Source organism: Malania oleifera, chromosome 8 (genome assembly GCF_029873635.1).
Source record: "Malania oleifera isolate guangnan ecotype guangnan chromosome 8, ASM2987363v1, whole genome shotgun sequence".
In the NCBI taxonomy this organism is placed as follows: Eukaryota; Viridiplantae; Streptophyta; class Magnoliopsida; order Santalales; family Ximeniaceae; genus Malania; species Malania oleifera.
Window position 1 is genome coordinate 26,734,033 of NC_080424.1, and position 26,991 is coordinate 26,761,023.

The following is a 26,991-nucleotide window of genomic DNA, read 5'->3' on the forward strand; positions in this document are numbered from 1 at the left end:
AATCGATTTGAAAATTACTAGTGAATCTAAACACAAGTGAATCATTGCCGAATCAATCGATTCACCTTGTAAGACGTGAATCTAATGATTTGATCCAAATCTATCAATTCACACAAATCTGGACCTATCATATCCTGACAAGCCCAACTAGTTTGAATTTTGAAACCCCCAAAACAAAATTTCATTCCTTGTCTATGTCAGTTCTGTACTGAAAAAGATGAGAAAATAGAATTTTCGGTCTCATGTTATCTTCACAAAATCATTCTTCACTCTACGAGTACAGTGTTCTGCCATTGAGAAGAAGCAGCAGAACACTAACCGGCTGAGGTGGTACTCTTGTTTCATTGTGTTGTTAAGATTTAGTTGGTTTTCTTAGTAGTTTGTTCAATAACTATCACTTTTTGGTTGATTATTTTTTTCCTTTTAATCTGAGAAAGAATATGCAAGCAATATGATTATTTTTTTAACTGTTGATAAATACCAAAAATTCAACTTTTTCCTTTTTTTTTTTCCTCAATTCCTTCCCTTGAACAACACAAAATTCATCTTTTAATTAATATTTCCTGACTTATTCTCTTACTTTTCATTTGTTTAGGGAAAGCATACAAGTGAAATATGATTTTTTTTTTGTTGTCAAAATTTAAATGTATTTTACTATCTTGCTTCTTGTTTGTATATCAATATATGCATGTCATTTAGAATTGATTTTGGAAATTTATACCGAATCTTACGATTCGATTTGATTCTCAATTCTTGATTCCCAAAATTAGAATTTCGATTCGCGATTCGAATCTCAATTTGACAACTATGATTAGGGGTATATAAAAATTACCGAAAAACCGAAAACCGGACTGAAACCAAACCATTTAACATTTCGGTTCAGCTTTTCGATTTTGTACTCAGTTCCGATTTTCCAATTTTAAAAAACCGATTTTCAGTTTCAGTTTCAGTTATACAGAAAAATCAAACTGAAAAAACTGAATTATATGTATATTTAAAAAATTTTGCCCAATTTATAACTCTTAATTTATTAATTGTACAATCCCCAATTATTTAATAAATTTTATTCATTATAATTATATACACAAATATTTAATTATGGCAAAAGAGGAGGGATTAGAACCCTTTATGCATAAGGATGAGAGGTTTTCTCCCATGTATTACCAATGTGGGATGAGACATGGCTGTAATCATGGACCATGATTCATGGTAGCATGCAGAGAGGCACACACTGCACCCTCACTCTCACTCACACACACACACACACACACCCTCCCAAGCCTACCCATTGCCCAGTGGCCCCAGCCCCAGGTTGTAATCAGCTAATCATGGTAGGCTGGTAGTATGCAGAGAGGCATACACTGCACCCTCACTCTCACTCTCACACCCCCTCTTCCCCGCAGCCCCAGGCCCAAGCCCAACCATTGCCCAGTCCCAGCCTTCACCCTTCACCATTGATTCCCATGTCCCACATCGGCTACCAACTACTTTGAGGGAACCTTCTCTACTTATAAAAGCAGACCTCCTCTCCCTTCATATCCACTCCATTTGGGCTACAGATTAAATGATACTCATGCTTGGCCCACTCAAATTAAAGCTCATTTAACAGTTTCGAATGGGCTTTTAAGTAATAATATTTTGGTGAGGTTCAGTTCAGTTATTAACCAAAAAACGGACTGAAGAATCATTATTTTTTTTTAAACTAAATTGTCAGTTTACAATTCAGTAATGATTTTTAAATATGGGAATCGATATGTTTTGGTTCGGTGTTCAATTTTGGGTAAAACCGAACGGAAAAAATCACGTACACCCCTAATATTAATAACCTTAGACAAATATTTTCGCTGTGTCTATCTAATTTTTTTCTTCATCATTAAGGCCTTTGAGCAAGCTTCTTAACATCAAGATCCTTGATTTTCCTCCACCACTCCTTGATAAGTGTTGGAGATGTGGCTCATATTGAGTGGAACTCATGCACCGGGAAAGCATGGTGAAGCAAAAAACAAGGTAGCTGAACTGTAGGAAGAAACCGTCAACGGTTGGGTTGACGGTTTGGTCAACGATTTCAGTTTGCAGAAGGAACAGCTCTCAATAGATAACCGTCGACAGTTTCAATCCATACCGTCAACGATTTGCTGAAACTGTCGACAGTTTTGTTCAGCAATGATCACGCGATTTGAATCAGGAAGATCAGTAGATTGGGTTTTTCGGAGGATTTTCCTCGAGGGATTACTACAAGAGTGTCTCAAATATAGTCTAAGTCTTCTGTACGCATAGGGTTGATATATAAACTATATTTTGTAACCCTTGATGTAAGGTTGACGAATTTGATAGTGAAAATCAGCCGCTTGCTCCCGTGAACGTAGGCACATTGCCAAACCACGTAAATTCTTGTGTATTTGATTTTATTGCTTTCCCTTATTCTCTTTGTGAGTAATTGTTCCATATATTCATTGTGGGTTGCTTGCATTACTTGTTCCGGATTTGAGTTGTGTGTGTTTCCGCTGCACATTTGAATCAACAATTGGTATCAAAGCCAGGTTGCAATGGCTGGGATCTCTTCGGCAAAGTTCAAGATTGGTAAGTTTGATGGAATAGGAAATTTCGGCCTTTGGCATAGGAGAGGGTTAAGGACGCGCTGGTGCAGCAAGGTATGGTGAAGGCACTACACGAAAAACAGCCGGAGGGCATGAACACCACGAGTTGGAAGGGGTTGGAAGCTAAAGCTGTATCTACTATCAGGCTTTATCGAACAAGTTGTATCTCAAGCAGAAACTTTAAGAGATTAAGATGGCAGAGGGTTCGAATCTGAATCAACACATCAATGTATTCAATCATATCATCAGCAATCTGAAGCGGGTTGATGTGAAGTTCGAGGACGAAGACAAGGCGTTGATGCTGCTGAATTCCCTACCTACGTCTCCTACGTAAAATAATCTGGTTACAACTCTAACATGGGAGAAAGAAACCTTGCAGTCGGAGGATATCACGAGTGCATTATTGGGGTTCCATCAGAGGAAGAAAGCCAACGATGAGAGTTCACAAGGGGAAGGACTCGTGGCAAAAGGTAATCAGGATCATGGGAGAGGCAAATTCTTGAGTAGATCAAGTAATAATAAAACTCAATCACGGTCCAAAAGGAGGAAGGACGTTCGGTGTTTTTAAATGCGGGAAAATTGGGCACATAAAATCGAAGTGTCCAAAGTGGAATAAGGGAAATGCAAAAACTTAGGAGGGTTCGTCAAAATCTGCAAATGTAGTCAAAGAAGGAGACTTAGGGAGCAGTGATGGTGATATGTTTTCTGTTCATTGGGTTCAGAACGCCTCACAGATTTTGGATCTTAGACTCGGGATGTTCTTATCACATGACGCCCAACAAAGCCTGGCTCACCACTTACATATTGGTGAGTTCTGGTTTCGTTCTGATGGAAAACGAAGCGGCTTGCAAAGTTGTCGGAATGGGGAATATTAGAATCAAGATGTATGATGGTGTGGTAAGGACGTTATGTGATGTAAGACATGTACTTGATCTACGGAAAAATGTGATTTCACTTAGCACTTTAGATTGTAACGGGTATAGTTACAAGCCTAAAAGTGGGATCATGAAGGTGTGTAAAGGCGTTTTGATAGTGATGAAGGGGCAGAAGTTAGCGGGGAATATTTATGCACTGCTGGGTAACACAGTTGCAGGTGGAGCTGCAGCTGCAAATTCTGAGTCGAGTAATACTGTTTTGTGTAAAACAACCACACAAAACGGAGGGTATTCTTAACTACATTGTTTTGAATGTTTGGGGACCAGTGAGGGTAGCATCACGGGTTGAACATAGGTACTTCGTGAGTTTATCACGAAAGGTCTGAGGATACTTCATGCGGCACAAGTTGAAGATGTTTGTTAGGTTTAACCTGTGGCTAAGGTGGAAAACCGAACCAGGAGAAAGATCCTCAAGTCAAACATTGGAACTGAGTACGTTGGTGTTCAAGGAGTTTTACGAGCAGCATCTCAAGTTGTATGCAAGGCTTGCAAGGAACTTCTTGGTAAAGATAGTGAATATGGTGTGTTTCTCAATTAACCGATCGCCAAGGGTATCACTGGATGGAAAAGTTGCAGAAGAGGTTTGGACAAGCTATGCGGTAGACTTCTCTAGTTTGAGAGAGTTTGGAGGTCCAACCATGCACGTTTCTAGTGAGATGAGATCTAAGTTTGGTGAAATGTCAAGACGGTACATCTTTCTGGAGTATAAGAAAGGTGGGATCAAGCTATGGGATCCAATGGCAAACAAAGTGACAATTAGTGGAGACATGGTTTTTTATGTTAAAGTCATGGTGTAGCATACTCAAGTAGATGAAGAGAAACAAGTGCCAGAAAGCTGCAGCAACAACAAGCATGTTGTGCAGGTAGAGTTGGAGAATCAGGACAGAAGTGCAGGGAGTTCTAGCTCAAAAGACTTGCAGTATCAGAGTATAAACTGTAGTAGAAAAGAAATTGTGATGCAAGTGGAGTTACAGATTCATGGCTGAAATAACATTGTTCATATTGCAAGGAGTTCTAGCTCGGGAAACCAGCAAGATCACAATGGGCCCAGGTGCACTATCAGGCCACCGTCCAAGTATAAATTTGATGATCTAATGTCTTATGTATTCATTACTACCAGCAAGATTCCTACTATTTTTCAAGATGCAGTGCACAGTAAAGGGAAAAATAAATAGATGAGTGCTATAGCGGAGGAGATGGAATTACTGCGTAAGAATTAGATGTGGGAATTGGTGGAACTTCCATAGGGGAAGAGGACGACAAGATGCAAGTGGGTAATTATTTTGTTGTTTCATGCGAATGACATGTCAATTGCTAGGAAGATTTTGACAGAGGTTAATTAGTCAGAAACTCTATTGAGAAAGTAATTTGACATGAAGGTTTTGGGTACTACCAAGAAGATTCTTGGGTTGGAGATTCGCAAGGATAAAGTTGCAAGGAGATTGCGATTATCTCAAGGTGGCTTTGTGGACATAACTGCAAGAAAATTGTGGTTATCTCAGAGCAATTTTGGGGAGAAGGTATTGGAGAGATTTAACATAGTTAATGTTAAACTGGTCACCTATACACCGTTGGCGAATCAATGTAAATTGTCTACCGCTCAGTACCCAAGGACGGACGGTGACGTTCGAGACATGTCAAAGGTCTCCTACACCAGTGCAGTGGGGTGCTTTAGCGGGCAACAGAGCAATCTATCAATTGTGAGATTCGTGGATGCAAACTATGCAGAGGACTTGGATGACAAGAGGTCTACAACAAGGTATGTTGTGGGAGGGCCTATTTGTTGGAAGTGCAGGGTTTAGCCTTAGGTTGCACAATTTACAACTGAGTCGAAGTACATGGCAATGGCAGAGGTTGCCAAGGAAGTATTGTGGTTTACAGGATCGTTCAAGGAGCTGGGCATTCAGCTAGGTGGAGTTCTTGTTACCATGGACAAGTTCAAGCATTGCTTGGACTTGGTTAACGTCTCCAGGTGCTAGACGGGAGGCAGTCCCAATCTACTATCCTGGGTCAAGCAGCGGGTTATGCTTTTATGTTTCTCCTAAATGGTGAATATTCGCCAAGGTACAGATTGTTGGAGATGTGGCTCATATTGAGTGGAACACATGCACTAGGAAAGCATGTTGAAGCAAAGAACAAGGTAGCTGAGTTGCAAGAAGAAACTGTCGACGATTGGATCAACGGTTTGGTCAATGATTTCAGTCTGCAAAAGGAACAGCTCTCAGTAGATAACCGTCAACGATTTTGTTCAGGGCAGATCACGGGATTTGAATTGGGAAGATCGGTATATTGGGTTCTTAGGAGGATTTTCCTATAGGGATTACTACAGGAGTGTTTAAGATATAGTCTAAGTCCTTTGTACGCATAGGGTTGATATATAAACTATATTTTGAAATCCTTGATGTAAGCTTGACGAATTTGATAGTGAAAATCAGCCGCTTGCTCCCATAGATGTAGGCATACTGCCGAACCACGTAAATTCTTGTGTCTTTGATTTTATTTGTTTTCCTTTATTCTCTTAGTGAGTAATTGTCCCGTATATTCATCATTGGTTGCTTGCATTACTCGTTCCAGATTCGAGTTGTGTCTATTTCTACTGCGCATTCGAATCAACAATATGCTTCCCAAAATCACCTTCTTTAAGCCATGGTAGCCAAAGGTGCAAGGCGCACTAAGGCACAAAGGGTGCTTGGAGCCTAGGTGCAAGGTGCAAGGTGCAAGGCAAATGTGCTTGCCTCATGGAGGTGAGGCACATATTTATTAAAATTGTCTGTAAGATATGCTACATAATGGATTCTTGATTGTAAACACATTAGGACTAATATTTAAATTTTAAAATAAAGTACTCAATACTAGGACATAACTTGGAATAACTTGAAATGAGGTAGTGAGAAAGTATTTATTAGCTCTTAATCTAATATAGGAAAAACGCTTTTGATCGGGTGAATTGGCGGAAAATGATTCATGTAGCCAACCCCACTTAGTGGGACTCAAGTCTTGTTGTTGTTGTTGTTGTACTACTTTCAATAATATGCGATGTTCATGCCATAAGTTCCACAAAATAGAAGCAGCAATAAGCTGCAGGGAAATTAAAAATAAAAATAAAAAATAAACAGCAAAAGCAGCAGCAGTGCAGCACTGACAGAAATGCCTGAAATTCCAGATCGCAGAAGCAGAAATGCTGAGAAAAAGAAATGCTTCCAAGAAAAATAAAAAAATAAAAAAAAACCAGCTCATTTTCCAAATAAAACTGCAAAGAAAAAGGGGGAAAAAAATTAATGAGGTAACACAGAGCAGCAGAGCAGTGAAGAAGAAGAAAACTGAGGAGCATCAGAGCAGAAATTTCAAAAAAAATAATAAAAACAGGGGGTACGCAGCTTTGACTGAGAGCAGCACAGCAGGCCAGAAGAAGAAGAAGAAAAGAAGCCAGTCTGAGAGCAGCTGAGTAAATATGTCACGGAAAAGTGGCAGCATTTCCATAGAAATAACAAAACAGAAAGAAAAAAGAAAGAAAACAGATGGTTGAGATTAAAAGAGAAGAAAAAACAAAGAATTATCAGAACATTTGGGAGGCGCACCTCACTGCGCCTCTTAAAGGTCGCCTTGAGGCGCAAGCCTCATCGCCTCAGTGTGCCTCGCGCTTCAGGCACGCCTTTGACTACTATGCTTTAAGCCACGTACTTAACTCCTCCAATGTCCAACAAAATGGGAAAATGGTTTGGAGCTATTTGGTGACATTAGGAAAATACTCCTCCCAATCTTTGAGATTAAAAACCTCTCAATTTTCAAGAAAGGGTGGGTCCTCTTGAACCGGACCAAGTAAAAATCATTCCCACAAAGGGGGAGGTCAATGGGAGCACTCATATGAAGGAAGTGTTGAAATATTTTCATGCTTGCATTCTCTAGACAACCCCCATTCCTTTCGTACGAAAAAGCACCATGTTGAAATATCCTTCAATAGCTCAGGGAGCATGTCAGCATCCCATTTTGTTCTAACCTCATAGAACTCGTTCCACAGTAAACATCTGGATGGTCCTGCACCTAGTTCATACATGCCCATAAAAAGCCAGCCAAATCATCCAACTTCCTACTGAGACCAGAATATGAGAGGCTCTGATTGTATGTTCAACCAGTTCAACTGTGTTTTCCTTCCACATGGCTAAGATCCCTCTGGCACTGCCCAGAGCCTTAGATAAACTCAGCTGTAGCTGTTTTGCCCCCAATTACTGGTAATGAGACTCTTATCAAGATTATCCAGCTTTGTTTCCTGCACATAGATTACATTCCCTTTACAGTCATTCACAAAACACTTTACAATCGGTAGCTTTATAATGAGATGCCTCACTTTCCAAGAGATGAACCTTAAAGTCATTAAGTCCAGCAAATAACCCTGCTCTAGCCAGCTACATCAGTATCTGAGAAACTCCCATTCCTATCATAGTTACAGTAAATTCCAAATATTTTCATTCCCCCTGCTCGTATCTTTCTTTTTGTTGTTACTAATATTCCTCCTAAGGTTTTGTTTGCCTTCTTCTTTGAGAAATATTTCCTAATTTCAAAAATAAAATTAAAACAAATTAGACTCTGGTATTTTTTAAAGAGATCTTTTTTTGGGCCATATATGTGTCACACGCTATCAAAAAAATGCATAACTTGTTTTCAAATTATTTTTAAAAAAATATCAAACACAAACTAACAAAATACACAAAAATGCTTACATACAGTCAGCATTATATTTTCTCAAAATGTTTAAAATTATTTAAAGTAAATGTCTGGCAAAATGCATAAATGGACATTTAAACAAAAATTTTCACATAACAATGCCCAACAATTACATATACAGACACAAAAGTGTCAAATAAAAAAGCATAATTACGCTGTACTCTATCTCTATAGTCCAAAATAATAAAATCTTAAGCCCACCAAAGGTATTTCTATATTTAAAATGATGAAATGAAGGCTTGGTTATGGTGAAAGTAGATTCAATCATTATTGAAGCAAGATTCCATCAAGGTTTTGCATAAGAGGCACTGAATCAAAGTTCTCAAAGGCTTGGTCAATTAGTGCAGAAGTTTCTTGCAACTACAATTTGCAAACCTACCATAATTAGTATCTATTATTACTACTACTTTAATTAGTATCTATTATTACTACTACTCCCCATTGAGGTCCATATTGCTATCATTACTACTCTTCATTGAGGCCCCTTTTTCTTTTCTTTTTTCTAAAGGAGTGGCCGCCAAAGGGGTAGAATGGAGTTTTCAAGGAGGAAGTATAGCATTTGGTTCATGGCATCTTTCAACATTCCCGAGAATGTGATGTCCACAGCATCCCATTCCCACATTTGTTTTGGGGTTCGAATCCGACATGGCAAAAATCTCACATTCCCTAGGAATTTGAGCTAGACATGGGATCCATTCCCATGCTCCACCTGGGTAAGTTTCAAGTAACCTTATTCCCATAAAATCCTATTTTTGGACTACATTGCCTCAATCCTATAGTACTATTCCACACTATTATTATATTTAAAATAATAAATTATTACAATAAAAAAACAAATCAGTTAAAAAAGACAAGGAGTTTACCCCTAACGAGGCAAGGCATACACCTCAAGGAGTTAAGGCATTTTGGAGAATCTAATATTTTAATTAAAATATAGATAAATATTACAAACTAAAAATAACATGAATTTTAGAAAATAGTTAAATAAATAAATAAATAAATAATAAAAAATAAAAACCTGTTATGCAAACTTTACACCCACAAACAGATTAAGTGTGTCTAGACTCACGAACTCAAGCTGCCATGGGGTGCTTTCACATGCGTTATAGGACCATTGCCACATGCCCATCTAATGAACATAAATATTGTGCTGCCAAGGTTAATATTATTTTTTTAAAAAAACATTGGCTCTCTCTCTCGTCACTGCAGCTCACTAAAGTGAAAGAGAAGTCACTATTAAAGATAAAAGCTTTCAAAATGTGAAGATATGGAGAAGATCTGGAGCAAATTGAGTGTCGAAAGATCTGAACTAGGTCCTTGAGGCAAGAAAGAGGTGAGAGAGAGAGAGAGAGAGAGAGAGAGACAAGAGAAGAGAGCAAGAGAGAGATTCTTGAAGAGAGTATTGAATAATTGGGTAAAATGGAAGACCTAAACTCTAGGTCTCTCCCTCTATTTATAATATATGTCAAGTACAATAGGAATGACCATAATACCCTTACTAACTCACACTTATTACTAACAAAACTCTCAACACATAATAATAATAATAATGCTAAATGACTAAATAACCATTAACACTCCCCCTCAAGCTAGAGCATATAAATCATATGCTCCTAGCTTGCTACAAATGAATTTGTCTGCTCATAGAAGAAAGAGTTGGAGGCACTACGAATAGCAGCTTGATTGTCACACATTAACTCCATAGACTAAGAATGTGGAAAACCTAGTTGTTTCAACATGCTTTTCAACCAAACAAGTTCACATGTAGCATGCACTCTGAATCAACACTCGACCTAGCCACCACAATTTGTTTCTTACTTTTCCAAGACACCAAATTACCATTGACAAAGATACAATATCCAGTTATGGATCTTCGGATGAAAGGTGACCCGGCCCAATCTGCATATGTATATCCTTGAATATGAGTGTGACCCAAATCTTGATATAAGAGACCTCTCCCTGGTGCACCTTTGAGATATCTCAAAATGCGAATTACTGCATCTCAATGACATGTTCTCGGGGAATTGAGAAACTGACTCACAACACTTGTTGCGAAGGATATATCTAGTTGAGTGATTGTGAGATAATTCAACTTCCCAACAAGTCGCCAATACCGACCTAAGTTAGGCAACAAGTCACCCATATCTAGCATTAACTTACTATTGGATCCATGGTTGTATCAACAGGTTTGGATCCCAACAACCCCATCTCATCCAAAAGATCAAGAAAATACTTCCTCCGTGACAAGATAGTTCCCACACAAGATCTCGATACTTCCATACCCAAGAAGTACTTCAATGGTCCCAAGTCCTTGGTCTGAAACTTACTTTGTAGGAAAAGCTTTAGGTCCTGGATACCTCGATTATCACCACCAATGATCACAATGTCCACACACACAATAAGAAAAATCTTGCTAGATGGAGTATGACGATAAAATATAGAGTGATCTACTACACATTGATGGAGGCCAAACTCAAGTACTACAGCACTAAAATAGCCAAACCATGCTATTGGAGATTGTTTTAATCCATACAATGATTTCTTAAGCCGACATACTGAGTCTGACTCATGGGTGTATCAACAAGTTTGGATCCCAACCACCCCCTCTCATCAAAATGATCAAGAACATACTTCTTTTGTAATAAGATAGGTCCCGCACGAGATCTCAATACTTCTATACCCAAAAAGTACTTCAATGGTCTCAAGTCCTTGGTCTAAAACTTACTCTGGGAAAAGCTTTAGGTCCTAGATGCCTCAATCATCATCACCAGTGATTACAATGTCGTCCACATACACAATAAGCAAAAATCCTGCCAAATGGGGTATGACGATAAAATACAAAGCGATCAACTACACACCGATGGAGGCCAAACTCAAGTACTACAGCACTAAAACGGACAAACCGTGCTCTTGGAGATTGTTTTAATCCATACAATGATTTCTTAAGCTGACGTACTGAGCCTGACTACCCCTAAGCAACAAACCCAGGTGGTCACTCTATATATACCTCCTCATGAAGATCACTATGTAAGAAAACATTCTTCGCATCTAAGTTATCTAGCTGATGTAGAGGCCAATGACAAGTGGTGGCTAAAGAAATGAACAAACGTACTGAGGCAAGTTTAGCGACCGGAGAGAATGTGTCTGAATAATGCACACCATACACCTGATTATACCCCATAGCAACAAGACAGGCCTTCAAACAAACCATCGAACCATCAGGATTGACTATCACATTGTACACCCAGCGACAACCAACCACACACTTATCAGGAGTAAGAGGTACCAAATCCAAAGTATCATTATCATGTAGTGCACGCATCTCTTCAACCATTACTGTCCTCCACCCAGAATGGGATAGGGCTTCAGAAATATATTTTGGAAGAGCAATAGAATGAGTACTAACAAAACAATAATTAAAGGGTCATAAGAAATCATAGTGAACAAAATTAGAGATCGAATATTGGGTAAAAGTGCATTTACCTTTTCGAACATCTATAAGAAAATGAATATCATGGGAAATAAGATCATCCGATGCGAGAAATAAAGGCACAGTAGTAGAAGCTGGAGGAGGCACTTCCCCCTTGAGTCACCGGCTGTATAACTGCAAATTGGGATAATCCAAGCAACAAGGAGGACTCAAACTAGGTGAATATGGAGGAGGATTGGGCATAGATACTAGGTTTGGATCTAGAAGGCAAGGCAAAGGAAAAGACTCATCTTGGTCAACAGAACTCAAGGAATCAGAGTAGTATGGTGCAGACTCAAAAATGGTGACATCAACACAAACAAAGAATCTATATAAAGTAGGACTATAACATTGATATCCCTTTTGAGTATAGGAATACTCTAGAAAAATACATTGGATAGCACAAGGATCCAACTTACCATTCCTAGAGCTAACTGATAGAAAAAGGACACACAGCCGAATATACGAGGAAGGACGAACAAAGGAGCCTTGGAGAAGATAACTGAATATGGAATTTTATCACCAAGGACAAAGGGTGAAATTTCATTGATGAGGAAGCAAGCTATGAGTACAGCATCACTCCAAAAAACTTTGGGGACATTCATTTGATACAATAAGGTACAAGTGACTACAAGAATATGTCTGTTTTCCACTCTGCAACTCCATTTTGCTGTGGAGTGTGGGCACAAGAGGACTAATGGATCATACCAAAGTTTGTCATGTAAGTATTGAATTGGGTATTGAAGTACTCCTTAGCATTATCACTATGAAATATCCTTACTGACATATCAAATTGAGTATTTATTTGGGAATAAAAGGCACAAAAGGTATCAAACAAGTCAAAACAATCTTTCATTAAATATAACCAAGTCATCCTAGAATAGTCATCAACAAATGTGAGTACCAAAACCCCAACTTTGATGTGACATGACTAGGATCCCAAATATCGGAATGGACTAGCATGAAAGGACTAACCACCTATTTGTGGACTCGAGAAGCAAAGGGAACATGATGATGCTATCCTAATTGACAAGATTCACACTCAAGATTAGACAGAACTCAATGTTACCCATAGTAGTCAAAAGCGCGCCTTAGGCACGAAGCACAATGCGGCGACCAAGTTAGCGCCTCACCAAGGTTGATGCGAGGCAACCATCAAAAGGCGCAGCAAGGCACAGTGAAATGCGTTGAGGCTCAAGGCGCAATGAGTTGCACCTTGAGATATCTGACCTCTTAACTTCATTTTTTTTAAACCTTTTAAGAAAGAAAACACAAGGCTTTGAAAGACATAGCCAGAGCCTCCATCAAGTCTAGGCTTCATCTTCGAGCCTTTGAACTAGTACGAAACACCTTCTTCTACACGTCTTCAAGCCTTCTCTATCAAGCAAGCACAGGTCCAGGCTTCGTCTTCGAGCCTTCGAACCAGCACGAAACACCTTCGTCAACATGTCTTTGGGCCTTCGCTAGCAAGTGAGCCTTCGCAAGAGTCCTTCATCTTCGAGGTTCAAGCCTTCAAAAAAGTACAACCTTTGCCTTCAATCCTTCGAACCAGCACGAAACACCTTCGTATACACGTCTTCGGGCCTTCTCTAGCAAGCAAGCCTTCGCAAGAGCCCTTCATTTGAGGTTCGAGCCTTCGAACCAACACAACCTTCCTCTTCAAGCCTCTGAACCAGCACGAAACATCTTTAGGACACAGTATTTCACTGCTGCCTGCTGCTTCTTCTTCTTCTTCTTCTTTGTATTCCTCAGGGCTCAATATTTTGCTGCTGCTGCCTGCTGGTGACTGGCAGGCTGCCCTGCTCTTAATGCAAGTTATAGATAACTTGCATTAAGCCTCTAAATTAATATTATATAATATGTAATTAATTGTGTAGTTTAATGCAAGTTTATAATTAATATATAACATTTTTTACTGAATTTAGCTGCTGTTTTGTTTGGAAATACAGTATACAAACTATACACTTTTCTGAATTTAATATTTTTATCAATTTATGTTTATTTCCAAAATATAGTATACATTGCTTTTGCATTTAGGATAACAGGTCTTAGATCTTAAAAGGATTCTGGAAACTCTTGGCTCTGCAAAGAAAGATCCTGCACAGAAGTATGCACATTTGGTAGTCATAATTTCAATGCATTTATGTTTTTGTATTGAATATTTTGGCATTTTAAATTCAAATATTACTATTGATGTGTTCATATATCAATTACCCATCAAATAGGTATTGTACACAATTTAATAATTGGGCACTTTACCTTTGTGAGGCGCACACTTTCGCCCTGCACTTCGGTCTTCGGCTCCAAGTACCCTTTGCACCTCGGTGTGCCTTGCGCCTTTGACTACTATGGAATTGCCACGAGTGCATGGTCACAACAACGATTGGATCTTTGAGCAAAACACATGCCCAACAGCTTGATATTTTGGTATATGGAAGGAATTAGAACACATTGAATCAAAACACACAGTAAATCCCACTGTTTCAGACCCAATAAACTCAATAACCATTGATAAACAGCTTCGCGAAGCATCAAACAACCATTCCTTGGGTGCTGCACATGAGCAATTTAAAAAAAAAAAAAAAAAAAGGTGTGATCTTTGGACGAAAACATCACGAAAAACTCCAATAACATGTTAATAAAGGGATTGAATCTCTGCTGGATGATTTCAGTTAAAAACCATGCCTGAAAATAGCTTCATGCGCCAGCGCATGTGGTTGGCCCTGGCAGCCTTCAACCGGCGTGTGAGGGCGTGTGAGACACCGCCTGAAGATGGGATTTCAGTGGGGGCAGATCGGCAGTATCTGTGGGTGACTTGGTTTTTTCTGTTTATTTTTTTTTTATTGAAAAATCTATTGCAGATTTGATATTCTCGAACTGGCAGTGTCATCCAGAAAATTCCAGCAACTGGTCTGACTTTCAGCTGCTGCTGGCTGTTTTCTTGGGCTATAGTATTACTGGAGATTCTTCTATGATGATAGAAATGCAGCAGATTTTGGGTTTTAGGCTTCGGTTTTGATGGTGTTGGTAACAATTATGGTTTAGGTTTCAGAATCATGCTCTGATACCATGTTGAATAATTGAGTAAAATGGACAACCTAAACTCAATGATAGGTCGCTCCCTCTATTTATAATATATGTCAAGTACAATTGGAATGACTATAATACCCTTACTAACACACGCTAATTACTAACAAAACTCTTACACATAATAATAATGCTAAATGACTAAATAACTATTAACAGAGAAAATCATCAACCTTGATCAGTTAGAGAGAGATGGCAGCTAGTCATCTCGATTGAGGATCACATATGCATACACCTTATGGTTAGAGACATGAAAGGCATGTCTTTTGGCCCAAGGCATACACCCAACTCCCAAAGATGTTCACCTTTAAGCAGTTACGCATTTTATACTATGCCTTGCAGCACTTTAGGCTCAAACACATCGAGTTGTACCACTCAAAAAGACCTTTTAAAACACTAGGTTATATTAATATAATATAATGGCTAAAATTTTGAGATTGCCCCCTATTACTTCAGTTAATGGGATTAGAAGTGTTGATTTTTTTTATTTATGATGGTTGACATTTTTGGACATGGATTTAATCTGGTACATAGATATTCTGAGTAGATTTTAGTGCTAAAAATATGTACAATGATCAAGGGTATAATGGTTATCTTTTTCACATTGAACCAAACACTCAAATGAGCGTCTTGTGCATTCCTAAGAATCTCCCAGCATGAACCAAACAAAAATATTCCCATCAGATGCACATCCCATTCCAAGAAAAAAATTTTAGGAAGATCATCCCATGGGAATATTTTACATTACGTGAAGCAAACTCCACCTCAGTATTTGATGTGCTAAGGATAATACTAGGAAGAATCTGTTGATTTTGAGAAGAGCCTAGAACCTTTACGTTTGAAGTCATAAGAACTTCCTAATGCAAGAACTTCCATAGGTTTAGAATTATTATAAGGGACAAGATCATTTTCTAAAAGTGATAAAATATAGTTGGTATGGGATCAATCCATAAATTTGGTTGAGGCAGCAGATGGCGACCAAAAGAATAAGAATCGGAGTGGAGAGAGAGAGAGAGAGAGAGAGAGAGAGAGAGAGAGAGAGAAGAACTTATGATGCATCTTTTAACGGAAGGGCAGAAAGATGACAGGGTGTCATTCATAAACACAAACTGCAACTATGTAAGATCATCACTTGGTTAGAGAATGGTGTACTTATGCAGCTTGACGGAAGCTATGGTGAGATTTTCTTGACCAGAAGGGAGGACTCAAAAACATGGGAAATCCTAGTTCGTAATCAAACACACACCATTTTTATCCAAAATCTATTTTCTAAAAAATAGGGAAAACAAAAACAAAAATAATAAACAGACACCTACTCCCTACTAGACTACCACTACAAAAGCATGTATTGCCATTTGCCAACACATGATAGAATAAGTAGGTAACTGGAGATTTTCCTAACTTAAATATAAAAATCACAAAGAAACTTATAAAAAAGTATGTAATTGAACAAACAATTAAAATCCCCAAAACTACAGAAAGCATTTTTCTTATACCAAAAAGGATATTTAAGCAGTGTGGGACCATGCAGCAAGATTTAAAGGACAAGAAAATCTCACCATAGCTTCCATCAAGCTGCATAAGTACACAATTCTCTAACCAAGTGATGATCTTACATAGTTGCAGTTTGTGTTTGTGAATGACACCCTGTCATCTTTCTGCCCTTCGGTTAAAAGATGCATCATAAGTTCAATTTTTTTTCAGCAGAGATTAGTCCTTAGAATTGACAAGGAGTGCACCGACTGAGATTCTTCTTATAATGTCTAACAATTTTTTAAATGGCAAAGGTGTATGCAATGTATTTTAACCTTTATGAGGTAAGGCATTAGGGCGTAAGTCTTTTGGGAATTTATTGTTATAATAAATAAATATATATATATATATATGATATATATTTAAAAACAAGAAAAAGTAGTAAACTTACAAATAAATTTTGAAAAATGATTAGTAAACTTTTTTTTTCTAGAATGTTGAGCAACTAAGAAACATGTACAAAGAGTAAAAGTTGCTAAAATGTGAATGTTAAGGTGGATGAGTGGTATAACATTAAAAGATAAAGTAAAAAATAAGCATACACACAATAATTTAAGCATAACACCAATCGAAGACAAGATAAGGGAGGGGCGGTTTAGATGGTCTGAGCATTTGAGACACAGGCCTAGTAAAGCACATGTGAGAAGGAGTGAGTTAATTATTGTTTCTGGCATGAAAAAAGGTACGGGTAGGCATGGTCTTAAATTTCCACGAAACTGTCGAAATTTCCATCGAAATTTCTGATTTTCGTCACCTTCGAAATTGAAATTGCAGTCGATTTCTGTCCTACATAATTTCCGTCGAAATCTCAACGAATCATCCAAAATTTATCAAAACCCCGAAATTTTAGCGAAATTTATCGAAACTTATCAAAACCTCAAGAGTGAAGTGAAATTTCTCTTTTAATTTATTTTATTTATTTTATTGAAATAAAAGGTTATAACAAGTGCTTTTGAAATTATATGAAAAAATAAACTTATAGTAATATTTTATTTAACCATTCATGTCTAAATTATCAATATTTGTATAATAAATAATATTTAAATGATTTATGAATTTCATTTGCATTAATTGAATATGTTTAATGTACATTATCTTACAAACATGTTTGATACACATACTATTTTACAACTTTTCCACCTCATACAAAACATAGATGTATTTAATTTGTAATATATTAGTCTTAAAACTTATATTTTTATGTTTGTTAACCATTTCTAAAGTTTCACAAAGAATTCCATGCATTACTACTAGTTTCCGTTATTTTTTCAAATCGAAATTGAAATTGACATCGAAATCGAAATTTTCGTACTTTTGGAGCTTCGAAATTTGAGTCAAAATCGAAATTTAAGACCTTGCAGGTAGGCCTAAAATAGCTTGGAATGGGGTAATGAGGAAGGATTTAGTAGCCCTTAATCTAAAAAAGGAAAACATAGTCAATCAGGTGAATTGGCAAAAAAGATTTCATGTAGCCGACCCCACCTAGTGGGACCAAAGGCTTCTTGTTGTTGTTGTTGTTGTTGATTAGTAAACTGGTTTTTGTTCAGTATAGGCGCATAAACTATAATCATTCAAGTAAACCGTGCTAAGAGATAATTATAACATTACAAAGTTCAAATTGTGTTCATGATCCAATATGCAACCTTCAATTGTTTTGATTATGTGTAGGTTCAACAACACCACCGCTTCCATAACAAATGAGTAAAATCATCTCAGCTGATCCTGGACAATACCAGATCAGGGCTCAAACAGTATCTTGCCCCTTAAGCCCAAATCCTCAATGCTTCATGAGAAGCTTCCCTCCTGGAAACTCAACTTTGCTCAACAACGCCAAACAATAAATTTCCATTACCTCCAGAAACATGACAAGGCAGAAAAATATAGGCATGAATTTCATTACTATGCTCACAACAATCAAGAGGAAGGATCAACTTACAAAAATTTCTACATCTAAACAGTTGCTATACACATGGACCATTGATAACACTTCCTCATGGACCATTATGCAATCAGTCGCAACTGATAGAGGTAAAAGGTTGATGTAATAGAGCCGTATACCACTGATCCCTGTTGGTAGTAATTATATTTTTCACTTAAAAACTGTGTTTGGTTTCTTAAAATTATGAAATTCTAGTTTTCAAAACATTAATCTTTCCTTTCCTAGATAATTAGCACCTAATAGGCCCACTAGGGGAGAGCTATGGAGCTAATATCTACAGGGAGTCCAACCTTTCTCTGAATGAAAAAGTATCAGCAATTATAAAAGACTCTAGCTGGACAAGGCCAAGAAGAACCACTGCTGCTGTAAGACAAAAACTTCATCCATTCTAATCGTTCACCAGGTACAGAAGATAAAATGATTTGGAGCAACAATGCATGGCGGAATTTACAGTTGATTCTGCTTGGGAGACTATAAGATCTAAAGGAAGAATTGTTCTTTCACATAAAGCTGTCTGGTTTAAGGAGTGTATACAGAGACATCCATTCATTTATTGGCTTGCAGCTTGGAATAGGACTAACACGTTGGAAAGAATATCAAAACAGCTGGGATCTCAATCTACAATATGCAGGTTCTGTAAGCGAAGCAGGGAAAACAGGGATCATTTGTTATTGATTGCTGTGTAACAAGATATATACCAAAAAAACATAAAAGCCACAGATCAACTTATCATTCCCTGCAATTTTATCAATTTGGAGGAGATTAGAAGATTAGCTAATATGAATAATAGCACTGCAGCAACCACTTGCAAGCTTGGGATGCCAATAGATACAGGATTCGGAAGGAGAGGAATGCTTTGGTTTCTGAAAATTCTCCCTATAGCCGCGAACATATACCAAATGCAATAGTTGACAATGTTAAGTTAGGACTTAGGATTATAGAAACCAGGAATTTTGCTAGGTCCAGGTTGCCTTGTTTGTACTAGTTTTTCTGGTTTTGTTCTGGTGTTTATTGGCTGAACTGTTGCTCCTGTATCCAGTTGGTGCTTGATTATATACCTCTTACCTTCTTCCAAAAAAGAAATTTAGATTGGTAAGCTTGCCTCTCGTCTTAAAGTATTAATGGATTTTTATTTCTCCCTTGTGAGGTCTACTGCTAGTGTTACTCACTTGAAGTGGGATCTTTGAAAGATCTTTCATGCATTTCCTCTTTAGTAACTGCTCCATAAGCTAAACATCCCAAAGGGCACAATGCCTACTATGTGAATCATATTATAAATGAACTGTTTCCATATAATACATGAATCATATTTTTTTCATAGAAAAAGAAATATATTAAGGAAGAATGAGAAGACAAGAAAACCTTTAAAAAAAAAAACAATCAAAAAAAAAATAAGGAAAGTGCAAAGAAGAAAGGAAGAAAGGAAAATGAACTAAAAAAACCTTATTAAGCAAACCCCTCTTTTAAAACCCCTGCCATCATGATTCACTGAACACTGCCAGTTTGCCAAGTCCTGCTGGCCTTTCTTCACCTCTCTTGTGACATCTTGAAGAACTTCCTTTTCTCCATGACCAAACAGCCATAACCCCATCTTATCCAATAGCTGTTGGGCTTCTACATCCTTCCAGTTAATTTCCTGCACAGGAATAGACAAAATCCCATCCTTCCATTGCTGCTCTTTACCCTGTCCTGTCCATTTTCCTCAAAAATAGAAAAATCCTACAATCCCTCCATCAGAGATGGTGGCACATACGACAGGCCCCCAAGTAAATCAGATGACACAGAATTGTTCCCAAAAAGTTTATTAAATAACAAACCATCATCACATGCAAACTCACCATCACCATCACTCTCGTCCTTCAATATACCTACCCATTGTTTTTTCCAATGTTTTAAAAGGCTCAATCGAGGGTCACCTCAAGGCAAGGCATGCCTAAAACACCTTGAGGCTCAATCCAAAATGTCAAATCCCTAAAAGCCTAACGCATTACACGCCAAGGCTTATGCATTAGTACAAACAGCACACCTTTTGTGCCTTTTTAGTTGAGGCTCGCGCATTTTGCATATGTGATTTTGGAGTTAGATTTAGCTAGAAAATTTTAATTTTGTGTATATACAAAAAAATGTCATAATATGAGTTGATTTCTAAAACTCTTGAGCCTCAACCTTTCCAAAATAATTGAGTCCTATCTTAGATCGTGAAAAAAAATTTGAACTTTGTAATGTTATAGCTATCTCTTGTCATGATTTATGTAATGAATTCAAGTTAGCAATTTTTGACTGTTCAACAAGTGGTTTACAAATTATTCTTGATTTTTTTTACATTATTTTCATGATTTTATTAATTTTTTCTTATTTGTAGAATATATGTAATTTATTTACATACTTTTATCTAAAACTAAAATTCTCATAAGCATCTTAAGGCTTACGCCTTGCTTCTTAAGGGTTAGAACGCCTCACCTTATGCCTTCGCCTTTTAAAACACTGATTTTTTCACCTCACCCTTACTAACTTTTTCATTCAAATCCTTATTTTGACCATTTACATCCACCTTCAATGCTGCCCGGCAAGAATAAACCTTGCTGCCCCTTGCACCTATCAGAGCTAATTCCCTCATATCTATTCTGATTCCTCAGATCATCCACACAAACTGCTTTAACCTCTGTATATCCCTATGGTCGAAACTGAACAATGAATGTTAGCTAATCTCTCATCAAAATCACACTTTTCACCAAGCAGATACATCAGCTGAATTTCCAGATTTCCCTGAGCTAATCCTGTCTATGACTAAAATCTGCCCTACCAAGACCCAAGGATCCATTGTCCCTCACTTTTGAAGATGTTGTAACTGATTCCTTCTCCAATTGCAGAGCAACCCTCCCTTTTAGGAAGATTTAATTTGTCCTTTGTCTGCAAAGTAAGAGGAGCTACCTTCTAAGAGGGGCTAGATCTTTCATTTGTCTGCGTAAATAAATTCAGCTGCTTACACTTATTATGGGCCTGACACTCTTGGAAATAGTGGGTCATGGGTGCACTGGGCCTGCATGAGCTAGTCTAACTAAAGCCTACCCATGACTCATAACATAATCTTTTAAATACCCAAAATCTGGCTCAAATCCAACGTAACGTTAATAATACCTGGCCCACCCCATTCCAAGCCCACGAATTCCCTTTGAACTCAGACCCACATTTCACAAGACCCAACCCATTCCACTCCATCTCCATAGAAACCCTAGCTGCCTCTGCGGTGAACTTCATCCCTCCAAATGTGACGGGAGATGATGCACAATCATCCTTCACAAGTAGCATCACACTTCCACATCAAACAGAAGTCTGGTTGCATCATGCCGTCACAACCTGGCTCCACAATCAAGCTTTAATCAGCACTCTCTCACCGACACCGCCTCTACCAGAATCCTTTACCGTCACATAAAATCCTTAGCCAGCATGAAATTCCCACACAAACCCTCGCCACTCATCTACTTTAAGTTCGCTGGTAACAAAAACAGAAAATCTTTTACCTTTCCATCCCAGCCCATACTCCATAAAGTTCCACATCTTCGTTGATTGAATCTCAAGCTAGTACCTAACGCCACCAATCCACATGCCTTGATAACCGCTTCCCAACCTTCCAAATTCTGCCAACATCCGCTCCAAAAGGCATTGCACGGTTGCACCAATGCCAAATACAACCTCACCCATAGATTCTGGTTGGGGTTACACTCAACAACAACAACAACAAAACCAAGCCTTAGTCCCACTAAGTGGGGTCGGCTATATGAATCATTTTCCGCCAATTTATACGATCATGGACCATTTCTTTTTATAGATTCAAGGATATTAAATCCTTACTCACTATCTCCTCCCAAGTTATTTTAGGTCTACCCCTACCCCTTCTACTACCCCCCACTGTAACTAAGTCACTCTTCCTCACAGGTGCACTATGTGGTCTACGTTGCAAGTGTCCATACCATTTGAGTCGTCCCTCCCTTATCTTATCTTCTACAGGAGCTACACCTAACTTACCACGAATATATTCATTCCTTAATTTATCTTTCAATGTTATACCACTCTTCCAAAAAAAAAAAAAATTCACCTTCACCCACTTTGTCTAGTCTCAGACAAAGGTTTTCCCTTTGATCTGGACTGATCTTCTGCAACCTTCTTCCTTCATGGACTAGCGTCTCCATAGCAACAGGCTGAAGTACCAGCATGAGATACTTGAATGAATTCCATTCAAAACTTGAGCTTGAATTATATTGTACATAAATTTCCATATCCACATAAAATGTTGCATCAGTTAATATTTCTAAATAGAGCGATGTCAATTAACATTTTATGCTTACGTTGCCAAGAAGTACAAAAATTTGAACTATGTTGGAAGAATTTGTGCCTCAAAAAAGGAAAACCAGATGATGTTGGAATTGTTTTCTTTTTAATAAATGCTAGTACCAGTAAATTACTCAATGAGAATAGGCATCATATCATAGTTATATGACACATTATAATTTTATGACAAAAGGGACAAAATTCTGACAATTCCTCCAGAAGCAATAACAGTATCACTAATTATAAGGAGAAAATAAGAAAACTCAATTTCAAAGAAATGAGATTGAATTATCAAATGTGATAAAGAAAAAGGAGCACCTGAGAGACATTAGTGACAATGGCAGGAGAGGGTCAGTGAGAATGAGAAGATGCAGATGAGTGTGAGGTAGGAGTGTAGAACTTATTGTAGGCAGCTTCACCAATGCAATAAATGCCAAAAGCAACCAACGCAATGCCAAGGCCAGGAGTCGCATGCCTCAACTGATTCGTCAGCATTGGGTGCTTTCTCCACTCGTCCCTTCTCTTAAAGAACTCTCCAGTTGGTCCCAATTGCTTTCCCATTTCTCACTCTCACTCTACTCGATGATTACAATGTGACTGATGTTAGGTATCTGCATGTACAAATGTATTTGGTCTATAAAGAAGGGAAAAAAGAACAAAATAATGTTACCTTTATAGTTTTTACTCCAACAAAGTGCACCTACTCGCAAATGTCATGGAAAGGGGAAAATAATATTAGGTAAGAATTAGTTTTTTCATCTTAGCCACACACACACACACAAACATATTCATTCCCAAAGCAAAATATCTATTGTAACTGTCACGACCAATCCTTCATTGAACAACCTAAATAATTCAATTTTTAAGTACTATGATAATTTCTAACAAGAATCTGACAACATGCTGACATATTTTTCACTTTTAACACCTAGAAGGCGATCACAAAGAGGCTCTAACCCTCAAGTAAAAACCTTAAAACTAAAGTGGCTCAAACACATCACAATCGATTACTAATCAACAAAACTACCATATAATATAATTTCTCCAATAACACATGCATGGTAACAACTAACTATGGTGACTGTAACAAAAATAATCATAATTATACAAAGTACACCCTTGTGCACAGACATACACACACACACACACACACACAGAACAGCTCTAAATGTAAAAGTTGAGATAAACAAAGCATATGCTTTAGATATACTTTCACCAATCAACAAAGGGAAGATGTATGCTCATTGCTCATATCCTATTAAAAATTGAGTTTTTAATGACCTGTTTACATGTACTTATTGGTAGATAAATTTGATGACAATCATAATCAAATTACAGTTTTAATCAACTAGAGCTTGCATCTAGACCATAGATAAGGACAGGATAGTCACTTCTGGGCTTATTGATCCTATGGCAAAGATAAGACTTAGCAACAAGCAAGTTGTGGCAGACAAAACAGCAGACAAAAAAAAGAGATGAACCACAATACTAGACACACCTTAGCCATCACCATTTGCCCCATCCTTAGTAACCCACTCACAGCCAAATTCCAATTTTGGACAATTGCACTACCTTGGCATTTGGCAACACTAAACAACATAGATATAGATGAGAGAGTTTTTCTTTTTCCCTGAAGCAAAATATGCAACAAGAAGTTATTCATCACAAATATATAGGATTGGTTAATGAATCCTTTTTCAATAGTCACACCTATTTCCATACTATCCAAAATCAAAAGTCCAAAATTTTTTTAGTTCTTTCTCCTCCTACATTTTCTCAAAATTCAAATGTAAAAAATATTGAAGGAATAGGCATCATTCATGCTTAATTATGAATTGCACAATCACTAACAACAGGCATATTAGACAACTCAATGAACATTCATCATTCATCGACAACCAAAAAAAGGTCCAAGGCTTGCAAGAGAAATACAAAAATATTTGTCCAAGCACAAATCTAATTTAACACAATAGGACATTAATCAACTGAGCAATTATCCCTTGGGGGGGGGGGGGGGGGTGGGTTGTTGTAAATTTTCATAAGCTGGTGGTATGGTTCTGCATCTACCCACCTAATAAAACTAGCACCCCCCCCCCCCCTCTTTAACTTTCGATTTTTTAAACACTGAAACATTAACATCAATTTTGTATTTAATCATTGCTTGGGCACTTCAATAGCTCAATCGTATCCTGCTAACTAGTAAAAAATAGGTAAGCGATGAAGACGAGGGAGGGGAGGGGCTTACGTTGAGCAATGAAGAGTCTCAGAGAGAGAAGAGGCTTCAAGCTTTCGTCGTCGCCGATGAAGGCCGAGATGTCCAGCGAACAGGGCGAAGGCTAAAGGATGGGATCGCAAGTGCTAGGGTCCACGTCGGTCGACGAAGCTCACTGCTCGTCTCTTCTATGTTCTAACTCGTAACTTCTATCTCCTTTTCGTTTTTTTAATTTTCTTTATTTTTTTTTTTTTTTTTTTTTTTGGAATACGCAGGGATATCCATGTCTCCGTTTTACGGTGAACGTGACTAATCCTGCGCCCTTTGAAGTTAACCTCACAATTTCAAAGGGAGGGTAAATTCAGGAGTTTAGGAACGAAACGATTCATTTTCTTTATTCTTGTTTTGTTCTTTTAGGGTGAACACCAAACTAACTTCACAAAACTCAAGCTCTCTTTAAATTGCTTATACTAATGCTCTTTTTTTCTATGTGGATATATAAGCTTATTTGCTTGTCTGCTTTTTAAATTTAAAATTTTCAATGAAAGATAAATCCAACTAGTCTAATAAAGATGTGCCAAGGAGTCAACTTTGAAGACTACTAGTCCTTGTGATGAAATAACAATAGGTTCATCCAGGAACTCCCTGCACATGATGAGCTTCATTCTATTATGAATTTAGTATAAATAGTTTTGTTTAACTATCTCTTTAACTGAGGTTATATCATTGTTTAAACTTGATGGAACAAAATATTGAAGACAGAAGAGAGATCGTAAAGGCATTGGGGATTTAGACTTAACAAATTTCCCAAGAATTATTAGATTATTTATTGTAGTGGTATTGCTAAGAAGATTTCCCTACCCTAAAGTTTAATGTACTGCTTAAATAGTCTTTATTTATGCTTGATGGTTGCATTCTAGTAAAAGGACTGATGTAATAGATGTGATCCCAGGAGGATGGTGAATTTAATGTTTAAAATTTTTTCTTAGGCCAATTTAAATCATAAATAATATTTCACAACTTAAGGTCTTTCTAAACAATCTCAATTCCCCCAATAAATCAAGTATGCAAATATTTAAAACATATATGGCATTATCTACAAACTAAATATTTGCATACAATAAACACATAATATCCTATTTACATTTTAAAGTGTGTACATAAAATGGTTGAGCAATAAATACAAACATACGCGTGTGACGTATCTCATTTAAATTTAAGTGTGTGCATGCAAATGATTATAACTATAAAAGAACAAGCATACACATATGAAAATTAACGTACAGAAAATAAATGAGATAGAGAAAGAAACACATGATATTTGTTATCAAGGTTCAGTCAAACCAACCTACGTCCCTGCTTTGGGTATACCCCCTCAAGGATTTCACTATCCCTACTCACTTAAACGGGTGAAGTAGAAGTCATTTAATAACCTTTCCTTATGGGGCAAGGTAAACCCCAGCTACACAACTGAGCAGAGCCATAACCCAGCCGCACTTTACAAGCGGTGCCAAAACCCAACTCAATTACCAAGCTGATCCAATCGGTCTCCCTTACGGGGCGGAAACTTCCCAGTTCAATTTATAGGCTTAACCCAATCGATTTCCTTTACGGGACAAAGACTCCCCAGTTCAATTAACGAGTTGAACTGAACCGTTATAATAAATAAAATATTTTGTACAAAATAAATGTTTCTCAGAAAGCAGAGATGTACAACATGAAAACCCTACAATGCACTCTCTAATGATATAAAATAAACTCAGAGAGGAGGGGTGTTATCTTCAAAATAATATTTTCAATCTTTGAAAAATAATGCATATAATAAGTTCTTCAAATATTTTACCCTAATAAGAAATTTTCTCCAAAATTTTTTTATTTTAATACAAAATAGAAGAACCTAGGGTTTCGGTTTTTCAAATGATTTTTGCAAAATAAAAAATTATCTATGAAAGCATGGATGCAAAAATAAATGCCCTAAAATAAAAATGCTCTCTTCCAATGGAATTTTTTAATTGAATGAGAGGAAAGAAAGTTGGAGAGTATAAAAAATTTTACCCCAATGAAAGGATCTTTGCAATAAAAATGAGTATAGGGGGACTTTGATTAAGAAAACATTTTAGAGAATTTAAAACTAATCAAAGTTGCTAATTGAGCTAATGAAAGGGGTA

The 26,991-nt window shown here is 37.4% G+C and overlaps 1 protein-coding gene across 3 annotated transcripts in view; it reads right to left on the reverse strand.

Annotated features, from left to right (window-relative positions):
- The window catches only part of LOC131163127 (NADH dehydrogenase [ubiquinone] 1 beta subcomplex subunit 3-B-like), a 29,213-nt gene extending 4,164 nt beyond the window's left edge, over positions 1 to 25,049 (reverse strand). The window contains exons 1-3 of one of the 3 annotated variants that reach the window (XR_009138916.1): positions 24,857 to 25,035; positions 22,930 to 23,222; positions 13,983 to 14,069 (exon numbers count right to left, since the gene is read on the reverse strand). Coding sequence is in view for 2 of the 3 variants with exons in the window: in XM_058119869.1 (XP_057975852.1) it covers positions 22,963 to 23,172 (210 nt within the window). In the remaining variant the exon portion in view is untranslated. Of the gene's footprint in view, positions 1 to 13,982; positions 14,070 to 22,929; positions 23,223 to 23,281; positions 23,312 to 24,856 lie in introns of all 3 variants that reach the window. The other 2 variants (XM_058119869.1, XM_058119868.1) reach the window with 2 other exon arrangements.
- Between the last annotated feature and the right edge of the window lie 1,942 nt (positions 25,050 to 26,991).